We start from the raw sequence: 24,600 nt of genomic DNA, 5'->3' as shown, positions 1-24,600 counted from the left end.
AAAACTTCTATATTCGTGGATACAAAAACATTTTTTTGCATTGTGTGTATCATAAGAGAATCTTTATATCACGAAACAAATTTTTTTTTCGTAATGATAAAACACGTGCACTGTTTCGGGGCCCCATTCAATTTTGTTCCGAATGACTTCAAGAAACCTATCGAACGTAAATCAGATCGCAATATTCGGAACCGTAAGCGAAGACACGCCGGTACCCCACTAACTGGTAAGACAATTACTTAACGAAGTTAACGTTTTGAATTTCCAAATTAATTGGCAGATGATTTCATCTTTTATTTGACTTTCTCCATGACATGCATTGTGCGCGCATAATAGCGCAATATTTGTAGAATAGGACTTGGACTCGGCATAAAGCAGCCGGGTCCCCACGTGGTTCATGTCCACGTGCGGGTTGCCATTGGGTCGATATTTGCGTTTAATGCAGTTGTTTTAATGCACTCGACTTAAATGTTATTCTAAATTGATTATCTGTTGCGCTTGGAACATCATAAATGTTGCAATATCATTTTCTACAGTTCATTATGAAACAACGAAAATGTCAATGTCATCTAGCTAGGGGAGAATTCATTATTTTAGCGATCAGCTGGTGATGAAACTGGTAGTGCAAGTTTCATCATTTTATGTTATAAAATTGCTATGTCAGTTCCTCAAATGAGTTTTTACTTTCCTAATATGTATTTGATTTGTATTGACATTTTAGAATTTTGAACACAATAATAACTTGCAATATCTGCAAAGTTATTTATTTTCAGACAAAGGGGAGGGGCCTATATAATATATAAGGCTAGATATCTAGTATGTTTCCATTGAACTCTACCTTTAAAACTAAATGGTAACCCATCAAAATTATCATTTTAATATTTTGGTTTTAATTTTGAAACGTTTTGCATTGTAGTTGTTTCATTTGGTAAAATAATTAAGTGAATAAATTAGCTGGAGCTGAACAATATTTTCAAAAAAATATACCAACTTACGGTAAACCTCCGGTTAGTTCGAACAAAATTAAATAAATATTGACGAACCTGTTCGAATTATTCGAAATTATGCTTCAGAAAATATGCGTGAGTTCGAACTATTCAAGACAATATCGGCGAAAATCTCGGCAGAGTAAAATCATTAGACACAAACACATCCATCGTAAATCTGATACATAACAACGGCGGCCTGAACAATGGCACATTTATAAGTAAGTAAAATGATAGTTTTTCATTTAATTCAATATTAATTGATCGTTAAACGTTCTTCATTTCGCGATAATTATGATGGTTTTTGCGCGAAGCCGCTCGCGGATCGGGCAATGCGTAGCTACAGTAGGCCCCAAAACAGTACAGTACACGTTTCATTTGTGACACAAAACGTTTGTACAGTATAATCTTTGCATGATTATATTTTTTATCTGAATGAGAAACTATCACTTTATTATTGTAATAAATGGTCTCTTAAATACATCAAAAGCAGTCTTCATAACCTGTTGCGTTTACGAAACCACTACTGTAAAAATAGGCGATATGTGTTGGTAAAATTAGGTCAGAACATCAACATGTCTGCTTTTAAATATGCCCAGTCGTATTATCTACAAAACATAGTTGATACCTGCAAAATTATCCATCACTAATTGGGACACCTGTGGATTGTTTTGACTGGATATGAATGCTCTTCACGTAACTCGGCACGATCGGGCGGCCGATCCTTTCAACTTTACCGCAAGAGACACCTCGCGTGGCCTGCTTACCTAGCGTGAGGTCGCAGGTTTTCAGGTAATACCTTGATTGGCAATACTTAAGAGATTGTCCAGTCACAATTAAATAATCATAATGCTAAGTTAACACTAGTTATATGTGAAAATACACGGACAATTTCTTAGTGTGCCATACACAGCGCGAATACAAATATCGCATGTTATTTATACATTGTCGGGGCCTAAATTTTGCAATCAGCTGTCTCGTGCGTGGTGTATTTTGCAATGTAACAAAAACTGAATTAAAGCTAAAATATGTGGCATATATTAAATCACAGACGCATTCTAATGATCACGCATACAATCTTATATAACCTAAACGTGCTTGTTGATCAAATTTAAATCTTGGCATTTTTTCTGGGCCGGTCATCGGGGCCGGGTTGTCGCGAGCTTTCAATTGAGTTTGCCGATAAAAAAAACCTTACTTTACGTTCTTCATTTGACAAGTTCGAACTATCCGAAATGGTGTCAGTTATAAACAGCCAGAGTTCGAACTATTACTAGCTAAAAAATTACTGTTTTTCTAGAAAAAAATGTGTGTTCGAACTATCCGCGTGTTCGAATTAATCGGAGGTTTACCGTATTTGATGTTGTAAAGGGAACAATGTTTTGGATGCACACGGAAAGCTGGGGTGGGAAATCTTTGACAGAGAAAAAGCTTATAAATCTAGCAGATATCTCTGATCTTTCCTAAAGACAAAAATGTTGTCAATTCATATATATAACAGAAGTTCTCCAGGAATTCGAATGGGGGTCTAAAACTAGCTCTCATCATCAGGACTGAACTGTTTGCCTATTGGCAATTGACTGCAGAAGAAACATTATTGGCTGAAAGATCAGTGGGTCATTTATTTAAGGAGGAACATGCATGTCTTGAGCCTGTAAACCATTGGCATAAGAATTTTGTTGAAAATTTATTAAGATGACTCTGTAAATGCAAAATTTATATATCAATACATATAAGTATTGATAACCTGCAGTGCTTAATTTGCAGTTGACTCCTGAAATTTTTTTTCCTAATTCACCAATTTCTGTGCAAAATGGGACAAAAAGGCTCAATCCAAAACCAGTGAGGAAAAGCCCAGATCTATACGTGTTAGAGTTTCAGCAATAAAAGGTTATTCAGTACAAATCTTAATTATATGCGAGTAATAAATGTAGCTTTGCATGTAGAGACTAATTGATCATCTAATTTTTGCTCATTTTCTCCTTTTTTTGCCATTAGATTCCAGCAATGTACCGTCTACCAAGTATGCTGCGGCCTGTTTTGGCCCGTCGGGTAATCCCTTCCCTGACAAGGTCGTATGCCAAAGATCTCAAATTCGGACCTGATGCCCGTGCTCTCATGTTGCAAGGTGTGGACACGCTAGTTGATGCTGTTGCTGTTACCATGGGTCCAAAGGTACGTTATTTATAGAAGTATGCCTGACATTCTACCAGATTTCCCAGATTTTGTATTGGGTACTGATAGCACACAATAATGAAGTAGGTCAGTGTCGCATATAATGTAGCATAATAGAAGAATAACTAGTGTCGTTACCAGTTCCACAGAACAACAAAAGATGTTGATAATGAAAGTAAAACTTATCGTCATGGAATAATCTTGTAAGGAAACAAAAGTTAAAATATGTGAAATCAAGGTCATACATTCAAGACGAGTACATATTATCTTTTTGACCTTGAATCAAATAAGCACTAAGATCCCTTTGTAATCTTCTGTTCAGCAGTTTCTGTAAAAAAAATATCTTTAAATCATCCTAATAATTTTTGATATTTTTCCTCTTTTTTTTTTTCAAGGGAAGAAATGTCATAATAGAACAAAGTTGGGGAAGTCCAAAGATAACAAAAGATGGGGTAACGGTAGCCAAGGCCATCGACTTGAACGACAAGTATCAGAACATTGGTGCCAAATTGGTGCAAGACGTAGCCAACAATACAAATGAGGAGGCTGGTGACGGCACAACTACTGCATCTGTACTTGCCAGGGCCATTGCAATGGAGGGCTTTGACAAAATCAGCAAGGGAGCTAACCCTGTAGAAATTAGACGAGGTCATTATCACAAGATTTCAATCTTTTTTAGCTGTCCATCTATTCGTTAATAGATATATCTAGAATGTGCTAATTTAGGGTTAATGTCATTTTGCTCAAACTCTTAAAAGCTTCATATTTCAGTTTGATTTAAATAAAAACGAGAATGAGTATGTTTTTAGGGAGTAAACAGCCTATTTTTATGTATTAACCACTAATTGTGAAGATTTTGTTCAACAAGGATGATTGATTGTTTTCTGTAGGTGTCATGGCTGCCGTTGAAGCTATTGTTGAACAACTGAAGTCCATGTCTAAACCTGTAACAACACCAGAAGAGATCGCACAGGTAAGCAAACTATTTCTATCTTTGCGGTGGATAGACAGAGTATTCATCCAGAAATAAGTCCATGTCTGGTAATAAGCAAAACTATGTAAATGTCTAGAGTTGTTCAATCAAAGTGCTAGCAAATGCTCCCTGACCAGCAATCAGTCCCTCAACTTAATGTCATGTTTTTGTGGACTTCAGGATAGATATGATACTATAGTTCACAGATTACAGGATTGATACAACTCTTTAGCTCAGATTACAGGATAAATATACTGTAGCTCACAGATTACAGGATAAATATGATGCTATAGATCACAGATCACAGGTTAGGATAAATAAGATACTGTAGCCCATTGATGGCGCTGGTTGGTATTACAAGTGAACCAACCATGAGGTTTAGAACAGGATACGAGTACATGAATGTGTTATTAGCTCGTCTCTTCGAAGAAGAGTGAGAGCTTATGTTGTCACTCCGGCGTCGGCGTTGGTTTTCCAAATGTTAAATTTTTGGTGCCAGTGTTGAAAGGCATAGTAATTTATGGTAATATGGTCCTTGTGGGGGTCAAACTATCCCCTGCCGGAGTTAAACTAAATGATTTTTTGGAAAAAAAACAGATTTTTGAAAATTGTTGGACTTAGAAAAATTTTGCGTTAAGTTTTTGGTGCGAGTGTTGAAAGGTATTAATACATCACTTTATAATTGTACTAGGGTGCTGATAATTGGCAATAGAGTCCCTCTGGGGTTAGACTATCCCCTGCCAGAGTTAAACTAAAAGATTTTTTTTTTTTTAAACTAGAATTTTCAAATTTTTGGACTTAGAATATTTCTGCGTTAAGTTTTTGGTGCGAGTGTTGAAAGGTATTAATAAATCACTTTATAATTGTACTAGGGTGCTGATAATTGGCAATAGAGTCCCTCTGGGGTTAGACTATCCCCTGCCAGAGTTAAACTAAAAGATTTTTTTTTTAAAAACTAGAATTTTCAAATTTTTGGACTTAGAATATTAAACTGAAATATTTTTTTGAGGAAAAAACACATTTTTTTTTAAATTTTTCGTGCAAATGTTGAAAGCTTTTTAACACATCACTTTATGATTGTACTAGGGTGCTGATATTTGGTGAAAGAGTCCCTATGGAGTTACACTATCCTTTCTTGGGGTGAAACTTAATATAAAACAATATGAAAACGTCACAATAGACAATTTATACCAGTCCACATTTTTCAAGGGAGACAACTCTCATTAGGATATGTTGTCAAAAAATTGAAGAAATATGTCCAAAAGCAATTACATTTGTGTTTAATATCTTCATTTAATCTTCAACAGCATAGGTTGTCTCCAAAATGTTTTTCAATAAATAATTTATATACATGTATATATATATAAATTGGTATGGTTTTGAAAATTGCATGAATTCACAAAACATAATCTGATCAAGTAAACAATATAAATATTATTAATGCAATTTGCAAAACCATTCCAATTAATATATTTTAATTATTTATTGACAAACATTTGCGAGACGAGCTATGCTGTTCTCCAACAGCTCTTGTTGATATCTAATCTCCAGTCACAAATAAAATTATTTATGTGACAGGTAGCAACCATTTCTGCCAACGGTGACAGCACAGTTGGAAACCTGATATCTAATGCCATGAAGAAAGTTGGAAGGGATGGAGTCATCACAGTCAAGGTGAGTTTTGTCAGAACTGAAATTGAATGTTGAACTTGTCAACACCAATCTGTTTTAATCTTAAAATCAAATATTTTTTATGGCCTGCAAGAAAAAAATAATTATTAAATATCGCTTGTCTGAACATAAAATTTTGACAAAATATAGTTTTAACATGTATAGCATCAAAACTAGTCCTACGGAATTGTAAATCTCTGAATGCATATGCCACACACAAAAATTTCCCAAGAAAAAGTATACAAAGCTTTGCAAAAATCCTATAGCCTATATGCTATTGACAACTATTGTATTTTAGGATGGTAAAACCATGAATGACGAGCTGGAAACCATCGAGGGAATGAAATTTGACAGGGGATACATTTCACCTTACTTCATCAACTCCACAAAAGGTGAGAATTTGGGATATGTATATGTCATTTCTCAGCATGTTCTGTAAAGGACTCTAGTTGTGCACCATATCTACCCTGGCGTGACGTACCTGACACTCCGGTATGTACACTGGTGCTATAGAAACACATGTTCACTTTCCCACGGCGTACTTTCTTGTGACTCCCTGGGCATTAAAGCATGTCACAGTAGTTAACAGAATACAGTCGGCTTCATTGATAACAGGCTTGCATATCTTTACATGTTTTCATTTAATTATGCATCATATTTCCATATAGGGTTGACTTGTAGTTCAAGTTGTCAAGAATTTCAAATCGTTTCCTAATTGTTGTGATTTCATGCTTTGTCATATTAGTAATAAAAATGAAATCTTTGAAATTTTTTTAACCTGGGTTTATGAATCTTATGATAAAAACTGTGATAAATATTACCAGTAATCAGTAATATTCCTTGAGATTTTGGAAGTCAACAATTGTTGCAATTTAGTTTATGTCTGAAAGCTCAAATTTAATATCAATGTAATTATAAGTAAAATGGGGGTGGGGGGCAGGCATATAGTGTTACCCATGTCTGTCCTGTCCCGTCCTGTCAGTGTCATATCCCCCGTCCCGTCCTGTCCCCCATCATGTCCCGTCCCGTCCCGTCCCGTCCCGTCCCGTCCCGTCCCGTCCCGATGCAATGCAATCAGCTGATCTGAGGATCTGCTGAGGTTTTGGAGTGTCGAGCGGCAGCGAGGGCATTTATGTCTTACAGAAACTTTCTAGTCTAAAACTGACAATTTGAATTACTTTCAAGGTAATGGGTTCAAATTTTAAAACCTTTAAACAACTTTCTGAAGAGGTTACTGGGTAGAATCATCTTTGGTCAGAAAGCTTGCCATCATAAAGTGCTTTCAATTTTGCAATGATCAAATTATGACAAAACAACACATCATTCTGTTGAATTTTCATATTTATATGAAATGGTATCACCTAGGTGTTGTTTTTTCTGGTTTGATGCACACAAACTAAACTTAACTTCCTGTTCTACGGTTTTACAAAAATGGGGCATATATCTGATATTGTGAAATATTCAAACTTAGAGGTAGAGGTGATACATCATTCTTACTACAAACTGCAGCACCATATCTACCCTGGCGTGATGTACCTGACACTCCGGGTTGTACACTGGTGCTATAGAAACACATGTTCACTTTCCCACGGCATACTTTCTTGTGACCTACTGGGCATTAAAGCATGTCACAGTAGTTAACAGAATACAGTCAGCTTCATTGATAACAGGCTAGCATATCTTTACATATATGTTTTAATTTATTATGCATCAGTATTTCCATACAGGGTTGACTTGTCAAGATTTTCAAATTATTTCTTAATTGTTGTAATGTCATGCTTTACATATTAGTAATAAAAATGAAATTTTTTTTAGCTGTGTTTTATGAATCTTGATAAAAACTGTGATAAATATTACTAGTAATATTCCTGAAGATTTTGGAAGTCAACAACATTTGCCCATTTTCATCAAAGTGTTAGATTTCAATTGTTGCAATTTAGTTTTCCTGTTGAAGTTACTCCAACATATATGTCTGACAGCTCAAATCTAATATCAATGTAATTATAAGTAACCCTGGCATTGTACAATGAAGCTGACATTTCACAGGTTTTTATGCCTCCACAATAAAAGGAGGGGGGGGGGGGGCATACTTGTTAACCATGTCTGTTCCGTCCCGTATCAATGATATGTAACCAGCTAATCACGGGATTTGCTGAGGTTTTGGGGCATCATTTATGTCTTGCAGACGTTTTCTAGTTTCCAGAAGTCTAAAACTGACAACTTTAATCCTATGTAATGGGTTCAAATGTATTTTAGAACCTTTAAACAACTTTCTGAAGAGGGTACTGGGTAGAATCATCTTTGGTCAGAAAGCTTGCTAACATGAAGTGCTCTCAATTTTGCAATGATCAAATTATGACAAAACAACATATTATCATTCTGCTGAATGTTCATCTTTACATCAAATTGTACCGTCCTTTTTTTCTGGTTTGATGCTTACAAACTAAACTTAACTTCCTGTTCTACAGTTTAACAAAACTTGGGCATATACCGTATCTGATATTATGAAATATTCATACTTCAGATGTAGATAATATATCATTCTTACTACAAACTGCAGCACCATATCTACCCTGGGGTGATGTACCTGACACTCCGGTATGTACACTGGTGCTATAGAAACACATGTTCACTTTCCCACGGCGTACGTTCTTGTGACTCCCTGGGCATTAAAGCATGACACATCTAAATATTTATTGATACTATTGTTCCATAATATTAATTCAGGGCTTTTTCTCACTGATTCGGGAATGGACCTTTTTGCATCAATTGTGGAAGAAAATTGGCAAATTAGGAAGGATTTTTATCATTTTGGGAATTTGACTTGAATACGAAATAATTTCAATTGGGAATGGGGCCCATGAACGGCCCGAAAAAGCCCTGTAGTTGTTTATAATTTTAATTTATAGTGCACTTTGCACATTTAATAACATCAGAAAATGTGTGCATGAAGTACAAGAATTCCTTTTGTTATCGAATGATTACCTTAAAACAATAATTTTATTGACAGGTGCCAAGTGTGAGTACCAGGACTGTTTGGTGTTGTTCAGCGAGAAAAAAATCTCGTCCATCCAAGGTATCATTCCAGCCTTAGAGTTAGCTAACCAGGCACGTAAACCCCTGCTGATTATTGCTGAGGATATCGACGGGGAAGCTCTGAGCACCCTTGTTCTCAACAGGTAGGAAATACCTTAAATATTTTTTTCAAAAATAAGTGTAGAAGGTGATATAATGAGGGAATGAGAAATGCCAGGTGATGATTCTGTTAATTTGGAGTCAATTTCAGCCTCCAAACCCCCTAAAATCAAGGTTGAAATTTTATGTTGTTCCCAGTACAGTCAGTATTAAAGTTCCTGAATTCTGAACTTCATGAAAACCAATAAATCTGTCCATATGATCATGTTAAAAAGGGTGGGATTAACTAGCACACACAAATTTCGTCTAAGCTGCCAGGTCATCTGGAAATCTTGCACCTTACTCATTCCCCAGTTTGTCTTCCTGTGACACTTTGGGATTAACTGGTGCACAAAGTAAGTGTCAACAGGATAGTCCACACTTGTTCCTGCAAGCCTGGCCCTCATGTAGACATACAAACTGATTCAGTCAGTCAAGTCTTGGTGTAATGCTTATCTGAATGATGTGTTCTTTGCTTATATTTGACAACAGATTGTCTCGATGTCCTCACGATCAATTATTTTCCATCACAGTGAAACTCATATCATTTATAATACTATAATACTTGTATTGAATTTTCCTGTCAAAGTTGATGACTTGATGGTAATGCAATTTAGATTTTCCAATTTATGGAACAATTTCAATTTTCCAATTTATGGAACATTCAATTTTCCAATTTATGGAACAATTTCATTTTCCCAATTTCTGGAGAGTAATTTTATGGTGTATGTGTGTTACAGACTAAAGGTCGGACTACAGGTGTGTGCCGTCAAAGCTCCTGGGTTTGGTGACAACAGGAAGAACACCCTGAAGGATATGGCCATCGCTACTGGTGGAGTGGTCAGTATATATACACAGATTGGAATCTAGCATTCAATATTCATTATTACACAAAAATAGCATACAATGTTTAATTGTAAATATTCAGTGGGTGTTAGCATTGAAATCTGTGGACTGAGACTTGCTCAAGTCATCTTCCCACATTTAATCCTGGGAGCTGAGAGTAGTGGGTCGAATTGTGCATTTTCTAGTAAATAACAAGTCAAAAGAGCCCTTCAACATCAATACTTAAACTGGAGAAAAATTGTATGACAAATTAAAAAAAAAACTTGACAGGGGGGGGGGGGGGGGGGGGAGCTTGTGGTCCTCTCTTGGATTTTCCTAGGTCAAAGAGTGTTCTTCTGATTGTTGTTGGTCATTGGTATACTAGTTTCAATACTTGTTTACACCTTTGTATCCATAAATAGCACATAAATACTACCAATTTATCCCTTAGTAAAATAAAGAGACCGTAGACATTGCCTGGGCTTTGTACCACAACGAAGGGTCATTGACATAATGTCGGCTGAAATTGATTGCTGTGATGAATAAGGATATGGTTTCACTTTCAATTCTGAAAGTCAATGATGACACTTTCCTTGGCTGTCTGAGCAATCATGTGACCGTTCATTGTTCATAATCATTTATTAGATCACCTGGTCCGAAGAACCAAGGTGAGCTTATGCCATACCGTAGCGTCTGTCGTCCGTCCATCTGTCGTCCGTCCGTCCGTCTTGTACAAATGGTGGGGCTGACCCCCCAGGGGTCTGAGGGACGGGGTCAATTTGGCTCTATTAATATCAACGACTTCTTCTCTGAAACCAAGCGAAGGATATTGCTTATATTTGCCTGATAGCATCACTATGGGGTAGGGATTCAAAATTGTACAAATGGTGGGGCTGACCCCCCAGGGGCCTGAGGGACGGGGCCAAATCGGGTCAATATAGCTATATTGATATAAATGACTTCTTCTCTGAAACCGAGCAATGGATATTGCTCATATTTGCCTGGTAGCATCACTGTTGGGTGGGGATTCAAAATTGTACAAATGATGGGGCTGACCCCCCAGGGGCCTGAGGGGTGGGGCCAAATGTGGTCAATTGGGCTATATTGATATAAACGACTTCTTCTCTGAATCAGAGCAATGGATGTTGCTCATTTTAGCCTGGTTGCATTACTATGGGGTGGGGATTCAAAATTGTACAAATAACGGGGCCGACCCCCTGGGGGCTGAGGGGCGCCCTGGCCAAAAGGGGTCAATTTGGTTAAATTGATATAAACATCTTCTCTGAAACTAAGCAATGAGTATCACACACATTTGTATGGTAACATGATCATGGGATGGGGATTCAAACTTGTACAAATTTTAGGGTTGCCCCCCCTCAGGGGGCTGAGGGGTGGGGTCAATTTGGCTAAATTGATATGAACAACTTCTCTGAAACAGCTCATATTTGACTGGTCCAAGCTTGTGGTCCTCTCTTGGATTTTCCTAGGTCAAAGAGTGTTCTTCTGATTGTTGTTGGTCATTGGTATACTAGTTTCAATACTTGTTTACACCTTTGTATCCATAAATAGCACATAAATACTACCAATTTATCCCTTAGTAAAATAAAGAGACCGTAGACATTGCCTGGGCTTTGTACCACAACGAAGGGTCATTGACATAATGTCGGCTGAAATTGATTGCTGTGATGAATAAGGATATGGTTTCACTTTCAATTCTGAAAGTCAATGATGACACTTTCCTTGGCTGTCTGAGCAATCATGTGACCGTTCATTGTTCATAATCATTTATTAGATCACCTGGTCCGAAGGACCAAGGTGAGCTTATGCCATACCGTAGCGTCTGTCGTCCGTCCATCTGTCGTCCGTCCGTCCGTCAACAATTGACTTCTTCTTCATAACCACAGATCAGAATTTGACCAAATTTGGTCAGGAGCATCCCTGTGGGGTGGGGACCCAAAATTGTACAAATGGTGGGGCTGACCCCCCAGGGGTCTGAGGGACGGGGTCAATTTGGCTCTATTAATATAAACGACTTCTTCTCTGAAACCAAGCGAAGGATATTGCTTATATTTGCCTGATAGCATCACTATGGGGTAGGGATTCAAAATTGTACAAATGGTGGGGCTGACCCCCCAGGGGCCTGAGGGACGGGGCCAAATCGGGTCAATATAGCTATATTGATATAAATGACTTCTTCTCTGAAACCGAGCAATGGATATTGCTCATATTTGCCTGGTAGCATCACTGTTGGGTGGGGATTCAAAATTGTACAAATGATGGGGCTGACCCCCCAGGGGCCTGAGGGGTGGGGCCAAATGTGGTCAATTGGGCTATATTGATATAAACGACTTCTTCTCTGAATCAGAGCAATGGATGTTGCTCATTTTAGCCTGGTTGCATTACTATGGGGTGGGGATTCAAAATTGTACAAATAACGGGGCCGACCCCCTGGGGGCTGAGGGGCGCCTCGGCCAAAAGGGGTCAATTTGGTTAAATTGATATAAACATCTTCTCTGAAACTAAGTAATGAATATCACTCACATTTCTATGGTAACATGATCATGGGGTGGGGATTCAAACTTGTACAAATTTTAGGGTTGCCCCCCCTCAGGGGGCTGAGGGGTGGGGCCAAATGGGGTCAATTTGGCTAAATTGATATGAACAACTTCTCTGAAACAGCTCATATTTGACTGGTCCAAGCTTGTGGTCCTCTCTTGGATTTTCCTAGGTCAAAGAGTGTTCTTCTGATTGTTGTTGGTCATTGGTATACTAGTTTCAATACTTGTTTACACCTTTGTATCCATAAATAGCACATAAATACTACCAATTTATCCCTTAGTAAAATAAAGAGACCGTAGACATTGCCTGGGCTTTGTACCACAACGAAGGGTCATTGACATAATGTCGGCTGAAATTGATTGCTGTGATGAATAAGGATATGGTTTCACTTTCTATTCTGAAAGTCAATGATGACACTTTCCTTGGCTGTCTGAGCAATCATGTGACCGTTCATTGTTCATAATCATTTATTAGATCACCTGGTCCAAAGAACCAAGGTGAGCTTATGCCATACCGTAGCGTCTGTCGTCCGTCCATCTGTCGTCCGTCCGTCCGTCTTCTTCATAACCACAGATCAGAATTTGACTAAATTTGGTCAGGAGCATCCCTGTGGGGTGGGGACCCAAAATTGTACAAATGGTGGGGCTGACCCCCCAGGGGTCTGAGGGACGGGGTCAATTTGGCTCTATTAATATAAACGACTTCTTCTCTGAAACCAAGCGAAGGATATTGCTTATATTTGCCTGATAGCATCACTATGGGGTAGGGATTCAAAATTGTACAAATGGTGGGGCTGACCCCCAGGGGCCTGAGGGACGGGGCCAAATCGGGTCAATATAGCTATATTGATATAAATGACTTCTTCTCTGAAACCGAGCAATGGATATTGCTCATATTTGCCTGGTAGCATCACTGTTGGGTGGGGATTCAAAATTGTACAAATGATGGGGCTGACCCCCCAGGGGCCTGAGGGGTGGGGCCAAATGTGGTCAATTGGGCTATATTGATATAAACGACTTCTTCTCTGAATCAGAGCAATGGATGTTGCTCATTTTAGCCTGGTTGCATTACTATGGGGTGGGGATTCAAAATTGTACAAATAACGGGGCCGACCCCCTGGGGGCTGAGGGGCGCCCCGGCCAAAAGGGGTCAATTTGGTTAAATTGATATAAACATCTTCTCTGAAACTAAGCAATGAGTATCACACACATTTGTATGGTAACATGATCATGAGGTGGGGATTCAAACTTGTACAAATTTTAGGGTTGCCCCCCCTCAGGGGGCTGAGGGGTGGGGCCAAATGGGGTCAATTTGGCTAAATTGATATGAACAACTTCTCTGAAACAGCTCATATTTGACTGGTCCAAGCTTGTGGTCCTCTCTTGGATTTTCCTAGGTCAAAGAGTGTTCTTCTGATTGTTGTTGGTCATTGGTATACTAGTTTCAATACTTGTTTACACCTTTGTATCCATAAATAGCACATAAATACTACCAATTTATCCCTTAGTAAAATAAAGAGACCGCAGACATTGCCTGGGCTTTGTACCACAACGAAGGGTCATTGACATAATGTCGGCTGAAATTGATTGCTGTGATGAATAAGGATATGGTTTCACTTTCTATTCTGAAAGTCAATGATGACACTTTCCTTGGCTGTCTGAGCAATCATGTGACCGTTCATTGTTCATAATCATTTATTAGATCACCTGGTCCGAAGGACCAAGGTGAGCTTATGCCATACCGTAGCGTCTGTCGTCCGTCCATCTGTCGTCCGTCCGTCAACAATTGACTTCTTCTTCATAACCACAGATCAGAATTTGACCAAATTTGGTCAGGAGCATCCCTGTGGGGTGGGGACCCAAAATTGTACAAATGGTGGGGCTGACCCCCCAGGGGTCTGAGGGGCGGGGCCAAACGGGGTCAATTTGGCTCTATTAATATAAACGACTTCTTCTCTGAAACCAAGTGAAGGATATCGCTTATATTTGCCTGATAGCATCACTATGGGGTAGGGATTCAAAATTGTACAAATGGTGGGGCTGACCCCCTGGGGGCCTGAGGGGCAGGGGCCAAAATTGGTCAATATAGCTATATTGATATAAACGACTTCTTCTCTGAAACCGAGCAATGGATATTGCTCATATTTGCCTGGTAGCATCACTGTTGGGATGGGGATTCAAAATTGTACTTGTAAATGATGGGGCTGACCCCCCCCAGGGGCCTGAGGGGTGGGGCCAAATGTGGTCAATTGGGCTATATTGATATAAACGACTTCTTCTCTGAATCAGAGCAATGGATGTTGCTCATTTTAGCCTGGTTGCATTACTATGGGGTGGGGATTCAAAATTGTACAAATAACGGGGCCGACCCCCTGGGGGCTGAGGGGCGCCTCGGCCAAAAGGGGTCAATTTGGTTAAATTGATATAAACATCTTCTCTGAAACTAAGCAATGGATATCACTCACATTTGTATGGTAACATGATCATGGGGTGGGGATTCAAACTTGTACAAATTTTAGGGTTGCCCCCCTCAGGGGGCTGAGGGGTGGGGCCAAATGGGGTCAATTTGGCTAAATTGATATGAACAACTTCTCTGAAACAGCTCATATTTGACTGGTCCAAGCTTGTGGTCCTCTCTTGGATTTTCCTAGGTCAAAGAGTGTTCTTCTGATTGTTGTTGGTCATTGGTATACTAGTTTCAATACTTGTTTACACCTTTGTATCCATAAATAGCACATAAATACTACCAATTTATCCCTTAGTAAAATAAAGAGACCGCAGACATTGCCTGGGCTTTGTACCACAACGAAGGGTCATTGACATAATGTCGGCTGAAATTGATTGCTGTGATGAATAAGGATATGGTTTCACTTTCAATTCTGAAAGTCAATGATGACACTTTCCTTGGCTGTCTGAGCAATCATGTGACCGTTCATTGTTCATAATCATTTATTAGATCACCTGGTCCGAAGGACCAAGGTGAGCTTATGCCATACCGTAGCGTCTGTCGTCCGTCCGTCCCTCCGTCCGTCCATCCGTCCGTCCGTCAACAATTGACTTCTTCTTCATAACCACAGATCAGAATTTGACCAAATTTGGTCAGGAGCATCCCTGTGGCGTGGGGACCCAAAATTGTACAAATGGTGGGGCTGATCCCACAGGGGTCTTGGGGTCGGGGCCAAACGGGGTCAATTTGGCTCTATTAATATAAATGACTTCTTCTCTGAAACCAAGCGAAGGATATTGCTTATATTTGCCTGATAGCATCACTATGGGGTAGGGATTCAAAATTGTACAAATGGTGGGGCTGACCCCCCAGGGGCCTGAGGGACGGGGCCAAATCGGGTCAATTGGGCTATATTGATATAAACGACTTCTCTGAAACCGAGCAATGAATATTGCTCATATTTGTCTGGTAGCATCACTGTTGGGTGGGGATTCAAAATTGTACAAATGATGGGGCTCACCCCCCAGGGGCCTGAGGGGTGGGGCCAAATGTGGTCAATTGGGCTATATTGATATAAACGACTTCTTCTCTGAATCAGAGCAATTGATGTTGCTCATTTTAGCCTGGTTGCATTACTATGGGGTGGGGATTCAAAATTGTACAAATAACGGGGCCGACCCCCTGGGGGCTGAGGGGCGCCCCGGCCAAAAGGGGTCAATTTGGTTAAATTGATATAAACATCTTCTCTGAAACTAAGCAATGGATATCACTCACATTTGTATGGTAACATGATCATGGGGTGGGGATTCAAACTTTAGCACATAAATACTACCAATTTATCCCTTAGTAAAATAAAGAGACCGCAGACATTGCCTGGGCTTTGTACCACAACGAAGGGTCGGCTGAAATTGATTGCTGTGATGAATAAGGATATGGTTTCACTTTCAATTCTGAAAGTCAATGATGACACTTTCCTTGGCTGTCTGAGCAATCATGTGACCGTTCATTGTTCATAATCAACTGAAGGAACTGACCCCCCCCGGTGCAGAATGCGGGGTCAAAAGGGGTCAATTGGTTTAAACAACTTCTTTTCTGTAACTAAGCAATGGATATCACTCATATTTGTGTGGTAGTATCCCTATGGGGTTGCGCCAAAAGTCAATTTCATTTCATGGATTAATGCATTTTTTGGCATAAAAACCTCACTTACCAATAAGAAATGCCTATGATATACTGACATAGCAATACCAGTGACAAATATAATCAATCATCATTCTTGTTTCATATCTCATGAAATCCAGGTGAGCGATACAGGCCCTCTGGGCCTCTTGCTTTTGACACATTTATGTATGATATAATGTTAAAAAAAATTGTTTTCTTTCCTAGATATTTGGCGATGATGGTGATATGTTCAAACTTGAGGATATCCAAATGCAGGACTTCGGTCAAGTTGGGGAAGTCACAATTACCAAAGATGATACGCTGATGATGAGGGTAAGTTTAGTACACACACCATGTGAATGTCATTTATAGTGCTATGAACAAACATCAAAGTGGTATAAGAAAGGTGTCAAGTCTAAAGGTTTATGTCGAAAAATTGTAATTTTCTGAAAGAATTTGGTTTACCTGGGAATGTGATTACAATATGTCAATGTTACTAATTCTGCTATTTCAGAATGACATTACAAAGTGTTATATTTTGAGTTGTTCATTATCCAGGGTAAGGGTTCCAAAGAGGATGTGGAGAAACGGGCCGATCAGATCAGAGATGAAATTGATATCAGCACTTCAGAATACGAAAAAGAAAAGCTCAGTGAACGAGTGGCCAAATTGGCTAATGGAGTGGCTGTTCTCAAAGTAAGTGCTAAACCAACCTGATAAAATGTTACTTTGTATTAAAGAAACAAGACTCATTGATATGCAAACAAAACACTTCAATTACAAATCTGTTGTTATAATTGATTTTTCTATTACCTCATTTATTTCTCAAAAGTCTCTGTACAAATGTTTATCTTGTTCATATGGTGTCCTTACATGATCAATATTTAGGTAAATTACATTTAAAGAATTTTTTTTTTACACATCTAATACACCCAACAACAGAATAAATTTATTTCAAACCCCACCAACCCATAGTTGTGATTTTAATATGAACCCTTCCTAACCACATGTAATTTATTAAAGTACCTCCCTCCTGTCCCATATATGTTTTCCTGGAACAGCCGTAAATTAGAATTCTAGCCAAAGTGAACTGTTTTATATTTTAAGTGTGAACATTGTCAGTCGAGCTCTGGTGACATGTTTATATTGTTGTGTTTTAGATCGGGGGCACCAGTGAGGTCGAGGTAAACGAGAAGAAGGACCGTGTCAACGATGCTCTGAATGCTACCAAGGCAGCTGTAGAGGAGGGTATAGTACCTGGCGGTGGCACTGCCCTCATCCGTTCTCTGGTTGCCCTGGAAAACATCAAGGGAGAAAACGATGACCAGAAAGCTGGTATGTCAATCACCAAATATTTATTCTGTTTTAGGGGAAGTGTTTCACGGCTTTTTCTCGCTGGTTTAGGATAGGGCCTTTTGTCTCATTTTGGGAAGAAAATTGGTGAATTGGGAAAGATTTTTTTAGGAGTAAACTGCAAATTTTGGGAATTTGGCTTTAAAATGACATAATTCCAATAGGGCTTTTTGGGGCCCATTACCGGCCCCAAAAACCCAAAAAGCCCTGTGTTTTCATATGCAAAACTTATATTCAAATACGAGAATTTTAATCTTGAATCCGATTCCTGTATGTTTGTTGTAGAGTTAATTTTAAAATTAATTTCCCATATATAATATTCCTTGCTGATCTTGTCTGCTTATTTCCAGTTTATGGAGAAATCAGTTCATCAAATTAATCTGTCATAGTATAAAGATTTTTCCCTGAATAAGGGGAATTAAAGCTACAAACTTAATTAAAGTTTGACATTAACCTACCATTTCCTTGTTAATTTTACAGGTATTGAGATCATCAAGAAAGCATTAAGATTGCCAGCTGTAACCATTGTGAAGAATACAGGGGTAGATCCCTATAGCATCGTGGAGAAAATCGCAAGTGGGGAAGGTGACTTTGGATATGACGCCTTGAAAGGAGAATATGTCAACCTAATCGAGAAGGGAATTATTGACCCAACAAAGGTATGTATAGAAGATGGCTCAAGATGGGTATTAAGCATTTGTACATCAGATTTGTGTGTCCAATATTATCTGATATATCTGGTATATTAAATGATAATATACTCTAACATCTTTCAGCTTATTTCAAAACGTGTGCGTTAAATTTAGTAAGATAATAAATTTAGTGTATAGCTTTAGTAGCCAGAGGCACTAAGATAGATTTACTGATTAGATAAATTAATTGCCTTTAAACAATAAATTGATTTTAGAAATTGTTACTTGTATGACCGACACTTTGAAGGACTAATGTGAGAATGTAACTTGTTTCCAGGTTGTTCGGACAGCTTTAGTGGATGCTGCAGGAGTTGCCTCCCTTTTGAGTACAGCGGAATGTGTGATAACAGAGATTCCCAAGCCTGACCCACCAGCACCCATGGGAGGTGGTGGCGGTATGGGAGGCATGGGTGGCATGGGAGGAATGGGCTTCTAGATTCCATGGCAACCAGTTACCAAAAAACTTGTGGGACTTCTTACTACCAGGCAGGCTGTATTAGTAGTCTCTGCTATACAGACTGAAGGTGGGAACCAAATGTGATTCGCGGGGAGCTGAATAGCTCTGAACTACATCATATCTCGGCATCAAACTGAAATAATGATATAAGTGGATGTCTGTGTTGGTTTTGCTGTAAACCAAGACTGGTTACAATACATTTTGGTCATGAAGCAAAATCATGGAAGGAATTTTGTCAAGGAATATTTTGAATTTTTTTCTGATGTCATTGCATTTCTATGTCGGGTTCCTACATAGACGTATTTCACTATTCAACAGCACCCTTGCCATTCTATATTATTGGAGAACAATTATCGTAGTAAAGTAACAAAATATTGTCACTAGGGATTAGAAATGTGTAATTTTCCTCGCCCCAGTGTAGATTTTGAACACATTCCACTAAAAATCACACAAGGTTTTTGTTATTCACACACGTTTGCTAAAAATCACACAAATTTTCATAATTCACATAGGTTCCCTAAAAATCACACAACGTCGGTAAACATCACAGTGGCCCGGTAAAATTCACACAGATCATGGCACGGCTGTGTACCATGCATGCATTCGGCACACCTGAGCAGGGCATCCATAAACCCGAGACCTCGGTTCAATGACGCAGCAAAATTTAATTTGACGCACGATTTTTGCATGCCGTGCTTCACATTTTGACCACCACTGTAATTCGTCTATCTGTTGTCCAATACCCAGGCTCAACAAAGGGTTTATTTGCTATGGTCAGTGACACTAATTAGTAGAATTCCCCTAGGGGTCAATTAAAACAGCCACTCAACTGTGACTAATCCAACTGCCGCTGCCGATTGCCATGGGGCACAGGTGAAGTATACACTGTACCTACCTGTAGGCCTAGCGGCCGATCTGCTCTTTGTTCTAAGCAATCACATTTTAATAATTTAAATAAGTAAGCTATAGTAGATTCCGATCCCAACAAATAAATGTAACATATGTTTGTGTTAACTTTAAATCATGTATACACAAGAATGAGATCGTAAGTAGGCCTAGTTTGCAGCATGCCAAAACAGGCGGCAGCCATTTTGTTGTTAACCTGAATAGCCTTACATGTGCATGACCTCTGCAGTGCATTTGACAGGATGGGAAGCGTAAATCATTCCTGTTACATTTTGGCGGCAAATATGAAAACAGGATTAGCATATACAAATAAAACCCCTAGAGGCTGAGCAGATTAAAAATAAAAAAATAAAAAGATGCTTTTACAAATTATGCTTAACCCATGTAAGACATTTAATCACAATTTCAGGAAGAAAACTGTGATACAAGTTTTATTTGTTAAAAGGTTTACAAAAAATCTATTTCAGTAATAATTCAAATAAAACAAAAAATAATTAAGTTTTAATTGTACTTTATTCACCAAAAAATATATAATTAAAAGAAAAGTTTCATTTTTTTAAATACTTTTATTTATCTATAAAAACAAATACTATTTACGTGATGGTAAGTATATTTGTTGATTAAAAATATGTGCTTGTGTCAGAATTATTAAACATCTCACCAAAATATTTAATGGCGTTTGTTATTATTATTATTTGTTATTATTTTTTATTATTATTTTCCCATTGAAGACATAGATGCGAAGAAAATGTCTATTATAGTTACGTATTGCAGTTCCGTATAGGTAAGTGGATTTGTGGCTTCAATGAAACGTGTTAACTCAAAATCATAATATTGACCATCTATTGAAACATACATACATGTACCATATAATTATTAAACGTTTCACGCAAAGATGTAACAGTGTTTGTTTTCTATTACCATAGAAAAATTACATTTGCTGCAGCGACGTATCGGTAAGTGGCAGCCACGTCACGGGTGAGCGCGTTCACCTGTGTGTAATCACGCGTGTAGCGAGAATGTGACCTTGACGATCGGCAAGTAAACTTGTGAACACACTGTGATCTGGCTGAATCAAAGCTTTGACAATTAAATGTGTATCAACTGATTTATGATAGTTTTTCGTTTTCATTTCTTTTCACGTTGATGGGACATTGATGTGTTGATTGATAGATTAAAAGTATCCTGTAGAACAATATGAATCCCCTGTGACAGATAGGCCTACATACCACGGAATTATTAAATGTCGCTCGCAAAGTTGTGTTATGGTGTTTCTTTATATTTTTACTGGAGATAACTGTTCGTGATCGGCATGTGTCGGGACACACGCACACAGATCGTGAGCATCAAAACTGTTGCGTACGAAATGACAGGAATCTAGTTTTGTACGTTACATCTTGCTTAAGTTGTAATTACTGGATTATCCTATTTGTTTTGCACGACTATCCGCGCAGTCTTTGATGACCTTTCATCTTCAGTAGATGGAACATTGTTCCTTACTCTGAAGTTGCTAGTCGATTTTAGCCCTGCTAATATTTGAGTTCAGGAAAAATTGATCGACCGTACACGTGCTGATTTTGTATCAAAGGTGAAGGCCGCGGTCAGTGTTTATCGGCTGCATGATCATGCATTCCCACGATCTTTTAAACAGGGTAAAAACATCCCGCATATCATTGTTACTATTGCATCGTCGTATTCAGAATTTAGGCATATAGAAATAAACCAATGACGGACAAGTATTTTTTCTGTGCATTTTTCGATGAAAGATATGTAATTTATCGTTTACTTTTTCCTTTTTTTTTGTCGGCGGCCATGTGTATCAAAACAGAACACATATTGGTTTGTAGACTAAAACGTACACATTTTTTCTTAATTATGTATACCTGAACGTTTTACTTCACCCGTGCACCGGTATAAACAAAGGGATGATGTGCGACCGACAGCCGGGACCTAACAATAGGCTCTGGTAACACCGCTACGGCTGATCGGTCACACTCGGTCAATCAGGCGAGGTCAGCAAATTTTACCTGAGACAGCATGACGCCTCGATGTTCGACACAAAAATGGAAATTTTGGTATAGAGTCTAGTTTAGAAGGGGGAACCACAAAATATATTCAACACAACCGCAGTTTTTGATTCAACAGTGTTTGAATCATTCATGCTTAATTAACTAAGATAAAGAAGGAAAAAATCGGGACCGAACAAAACGTTCGACTCATTCGATGTATTCGATTCAACCGTGTTAGACACAATCGAGTTTGGCTGCTACGATCACTGACTAGATGCTTTTTAATCATATAAGTAGAGGGTCTGAAAATTTTCCGGCGATTTAATTTTCAAGATTAACATTAAGTATTTCTTTATGACTAAATTTTTTTTTTTTTTTTGTAGGTACCAAGTCTGAGGTTACAACAATGAAACTGCATACGACACACGCGACAAGACAGAAATGTCTTTGATAAGCAAATGATTATTGTTGTATATATCGGCTCTTTTTTAGCATGCACAGATCACTGGAATCAATATTTGTGTCGTGTGTAAGTAATTTGGTATGTATTTGAATTTAGCCCTTTACATGTGTCAGATATTTCAGTACAGTTTAAATATTTCCTTATGGATGTATATGTGAACGTCTTTCATTTTGTTTTGTTAACATGCTATTCTTTCTTTAGGTCAATGATGTTATGTATCGGAACAAAATCACTGGTAATGTATGACTCAACCTATGGTCTTGAAGAAAAGACAGGTCAATTGTCTTGGCTGGAAGAGCAAGTGTCAGCTGTCAATCAAGTTCACGTATCATTTTTATAGTCTTTTACATAATCCTACAGAAAATAACAATACATTTTTTTTCATTAGGACTTGGTTCAAAAATCATTTGAGAAATATACACACCATTCCATCTTCTTCGTTCTCCTGTTGATCTCGTCACAAGATCGCCTCTGGTGGCGACATTTGTCACTTTTCTTCCAGTACTGTGAAGTAGCAGCATGCTCAACGATAATTCTGTTAATATCTATGAGGTGGTAACTTTTACTTCGTTTCACACGTCATGGGTTGGAAAGTGTCTGTTAGTAACGACGTAGCGAGACGACATCGACTTAACTACACTACCTTATTGTGAACCACTTCTCGTCCAATCGTTTCAGTTTTGGATCTGTGAAAAGCTGAATTAATTCCACATGCACTAATTAGTTTTTGTTGTTTTTTTAAGCAAATTATTTTGAGCAAAACTGAAATTAAATGCTGGATACATTTACATTGCCTGTGATCAAGTTCAATATCAAAGGATTTTGAAAAAAAAAAAAAACCTACATATATACGTATATATAACATCAATTAGCAGACCTGATATGATTGTCTTAAGTGTAGCAGTAGTGGAAGTCACGCCTTCACGGCTCAGTGCACAACTACAAAAGAGCACACTAGGTCAGTCTTCAAACCAGTGGTGTCTCCAATCCCTGTCATACAGTTGGCAGTATTCAAGCCTCTCGTGGACCCCGCCGTCCCTCGTGTCTCTGTGCGCTAACGTTTCTGATATCCCCTAAAAAGGGTGGCGGGTGGTTATTTGATAATACGTTTAGATGTATCTGAATTACCCAGTGTAAGGATATCACAGAATTAGATTTTAGTCGTTTAAAAAAATCCACTGACTTCAGATCGGCAGGTTGATAGCTTGGCATACTGAGATATTTTGAATCCATTTTTTGTTGATGATTCTTCGTATTTCTGAATGATATAAATGTAATTGAATGGAATGAATAATAACCCTACCTATGTTGTAAGACGACATGGCTATTTTAAGGCTTAATAACATCAGATCAGAGGGACTAGACGAGTTGCCATATGATCCAGAATGAAAACTCTATCTCAGTGTCCGAAAAACCATTTAGTGATCTAAACTTTATTTATTTTACAACAATCAAGAAACATGTTATTGCCACCCAAACTCGATCACTTACACTTCGAATTACATGTATATGCTTTATAAGTATCGGAGCCTTTGTTTAATTTCTCATTCATAGGAACGTGTCAAAATCCTGTGTCCTATTTGTGAGTTTGGATTCCGTGCCAGTGTCAGTTATATAGTCTTATATTAGCTTGTAGCCATACAGAGTGGTTTGTATAAATGACATGTATCGGGCGTCTGACGTTGAAAGACGGATTTGTATTTTGTAGCATTATACATTGTAATCTACCAGTATATAAAATTATCCCTATACTCCCGTGATGTCTTGTCTATTTCAAGTCAAGATCATTACAGTCGACTTCTCTTATATATTATATACATGGAACGTCTAATCACAATAAATTACAAATTCGAAGAGGCTTATCTAATAGTCTTAAGCTAAGAATCGTTCAGTTACCAACAAAGGTAAGGTGATTTGACGTATGTGGTTTCCAATGGAAAGGCTCTGGTGATCGAACGAGTAAGGTTATTTGAATAGGCCAGAGTATCAAACAGACTTTATTGTCTAAGATTGATCAGTATTAGAATTTATGTACTTATGTACAAAGTCCATCTGTAAGGAAGGGACTGACAGTACAGTACATTTTAAGAGTGTATGGTGATTTGAGATATCCATCACATCCGGAAATGTAAATAAAAATGTGCAAAAAAAAAAAAAAAACGTCATTTGTATGTCATTTTTCCGTGTATGTAGATTATTATATTGAAGTAATTAGGTGCGTCCAATCATAGCTATGACGACCCCTGTTTT

The 24,600-nt window shown here is 38.2% G+C and overlaps 1 protein-coding gene and 6 non-coding genes across 7 annotated transcripts; all 7 read left to right on the top strand.

The window, feature by feature from the left end:
- Positions 1 to 105: 105 nt before the first annotated feature.
- LOC117344380 (heat shock protein 60A-like) lies at positions 106 to 19,344 on the top strand. The gene is made up of 13 exons (XM_033907126.1): positions 106 to 226; positions 2,985 to 3,161; positions 3,557 to 3,809; positions 4,052 to 4,134; positions 5,713 to 5,808; positions 6,104 to 6,197; positions 8,816 to 8,984; positions 9,720 to 9,819; positions 16,696 to 16,803; positions 17,029 to 17,166; positions 17,631 to 17,805; positions 18,304 to 18,482; positions 18,793 to 19,344. Exons 2-13 carry the CDS (start codon positions 2,994 to 2,996, stop codon positions 18,949 to 18,951), a joined length of 1,722 nt encoding a protein of 573 aa, XP_033763017.1. The 5' UTR covers positions 106 to 226; positions 2,985 to 2,993; the 3' UTR covers positions 18,952 to 19,344.
- LOC117344414 lies at positions 10,335 to 10,413 on the top strand. The gene has a single exon (XR_004536179.1). It is a non-coding gene; the product is annotated as a small nucleolar RNA SNORD53/SNORD92 (small nucleolar RNA).
- On the top strand, positions 11,482 to 11,560 carry LOC117344413. The gene has a single exon (XR_004536178.1). It is a non-coding gene; the product is annotated as a small nucleolar RNA SNORD53/SNORD92 (small nucleolar RNA).
- On the top strand, positions 12,723 to 12,801 carry LOC117344419. Its single transcript, XR_004536184.1, has one exon. It is a non-coding gene; the product is annotated as a small nucleolar RNA SNORD53/SNORD92 (small nucleolar RNA).
- LOC117344418 lies at positions 13,950 to 14,028 on the top strand. The gene has a single exon (XR_004536183.1). It is a non-coding gene; the product is annotated as a small nucleolar RNA SNORD53/SNORD92 (small nucleolar RNA).
- Positions 15,204 to 15,282, top strand: LOC117344412. The gene has a single exon (XR_004536177.1). It is a non-coding gene; the product is annotated as a small nucleolar RNA SNORD53/SNORD92 (small nucleolar RNA).
- On the top strand, positions 16,222 to 16,300 carry LOC117344411. Its single transcript, XR_004536176.1, has one exon. It is a non-coding gene; the product is annotated as a small nucleolar RNA SNORD53/SNORD92 (small nucleolar RNA).
- Positions 19,345 to 24,600: the final 5,256 nt, after the last annotated feature.

Source organism: Pecten maximus, chromosome 15, assembly GCF_902652985.1.
Source record: "Pecten maximus chromosome 15, xPecMax1.1, whole genome shotgun sequence".
Classification (NCBI taxonomy): domain Eukaryota; kingdom Metazoa; phylum Mollusca; class Bivalvia; order Pectinida; family Pectinidae; genus Pecten; species Pecten maximus.
The sequence above is the reverse complement of the archived record's forward strand: the minus strand, read 5'-3'. Positions and strand labels throughout refer to the sequence as shown.

Coding starts and splice junctions, on each gene's coding strand:
- LOC117344380 (XM_033907126.1), top strand. CDS start 2,994: ATGTACCGTCTACCAAGTATGCTGCGGCCTGTTTTGGCCCGTCGGGTA. Junction 3,162..3,556: donor CTGTTACCATGGGTCCAAAG/GTACGTTATTTA, acceptor TTTTTTTTCAAG/GGAAGAAATGTCATAATAGA. Junction 4,135..5,712: donor CACCAGAAGAGATCGCACAG/GTAAGCAAACTA, acceptor TTTATGTGACAG/GTAGCAACCATTTCTGCCAA.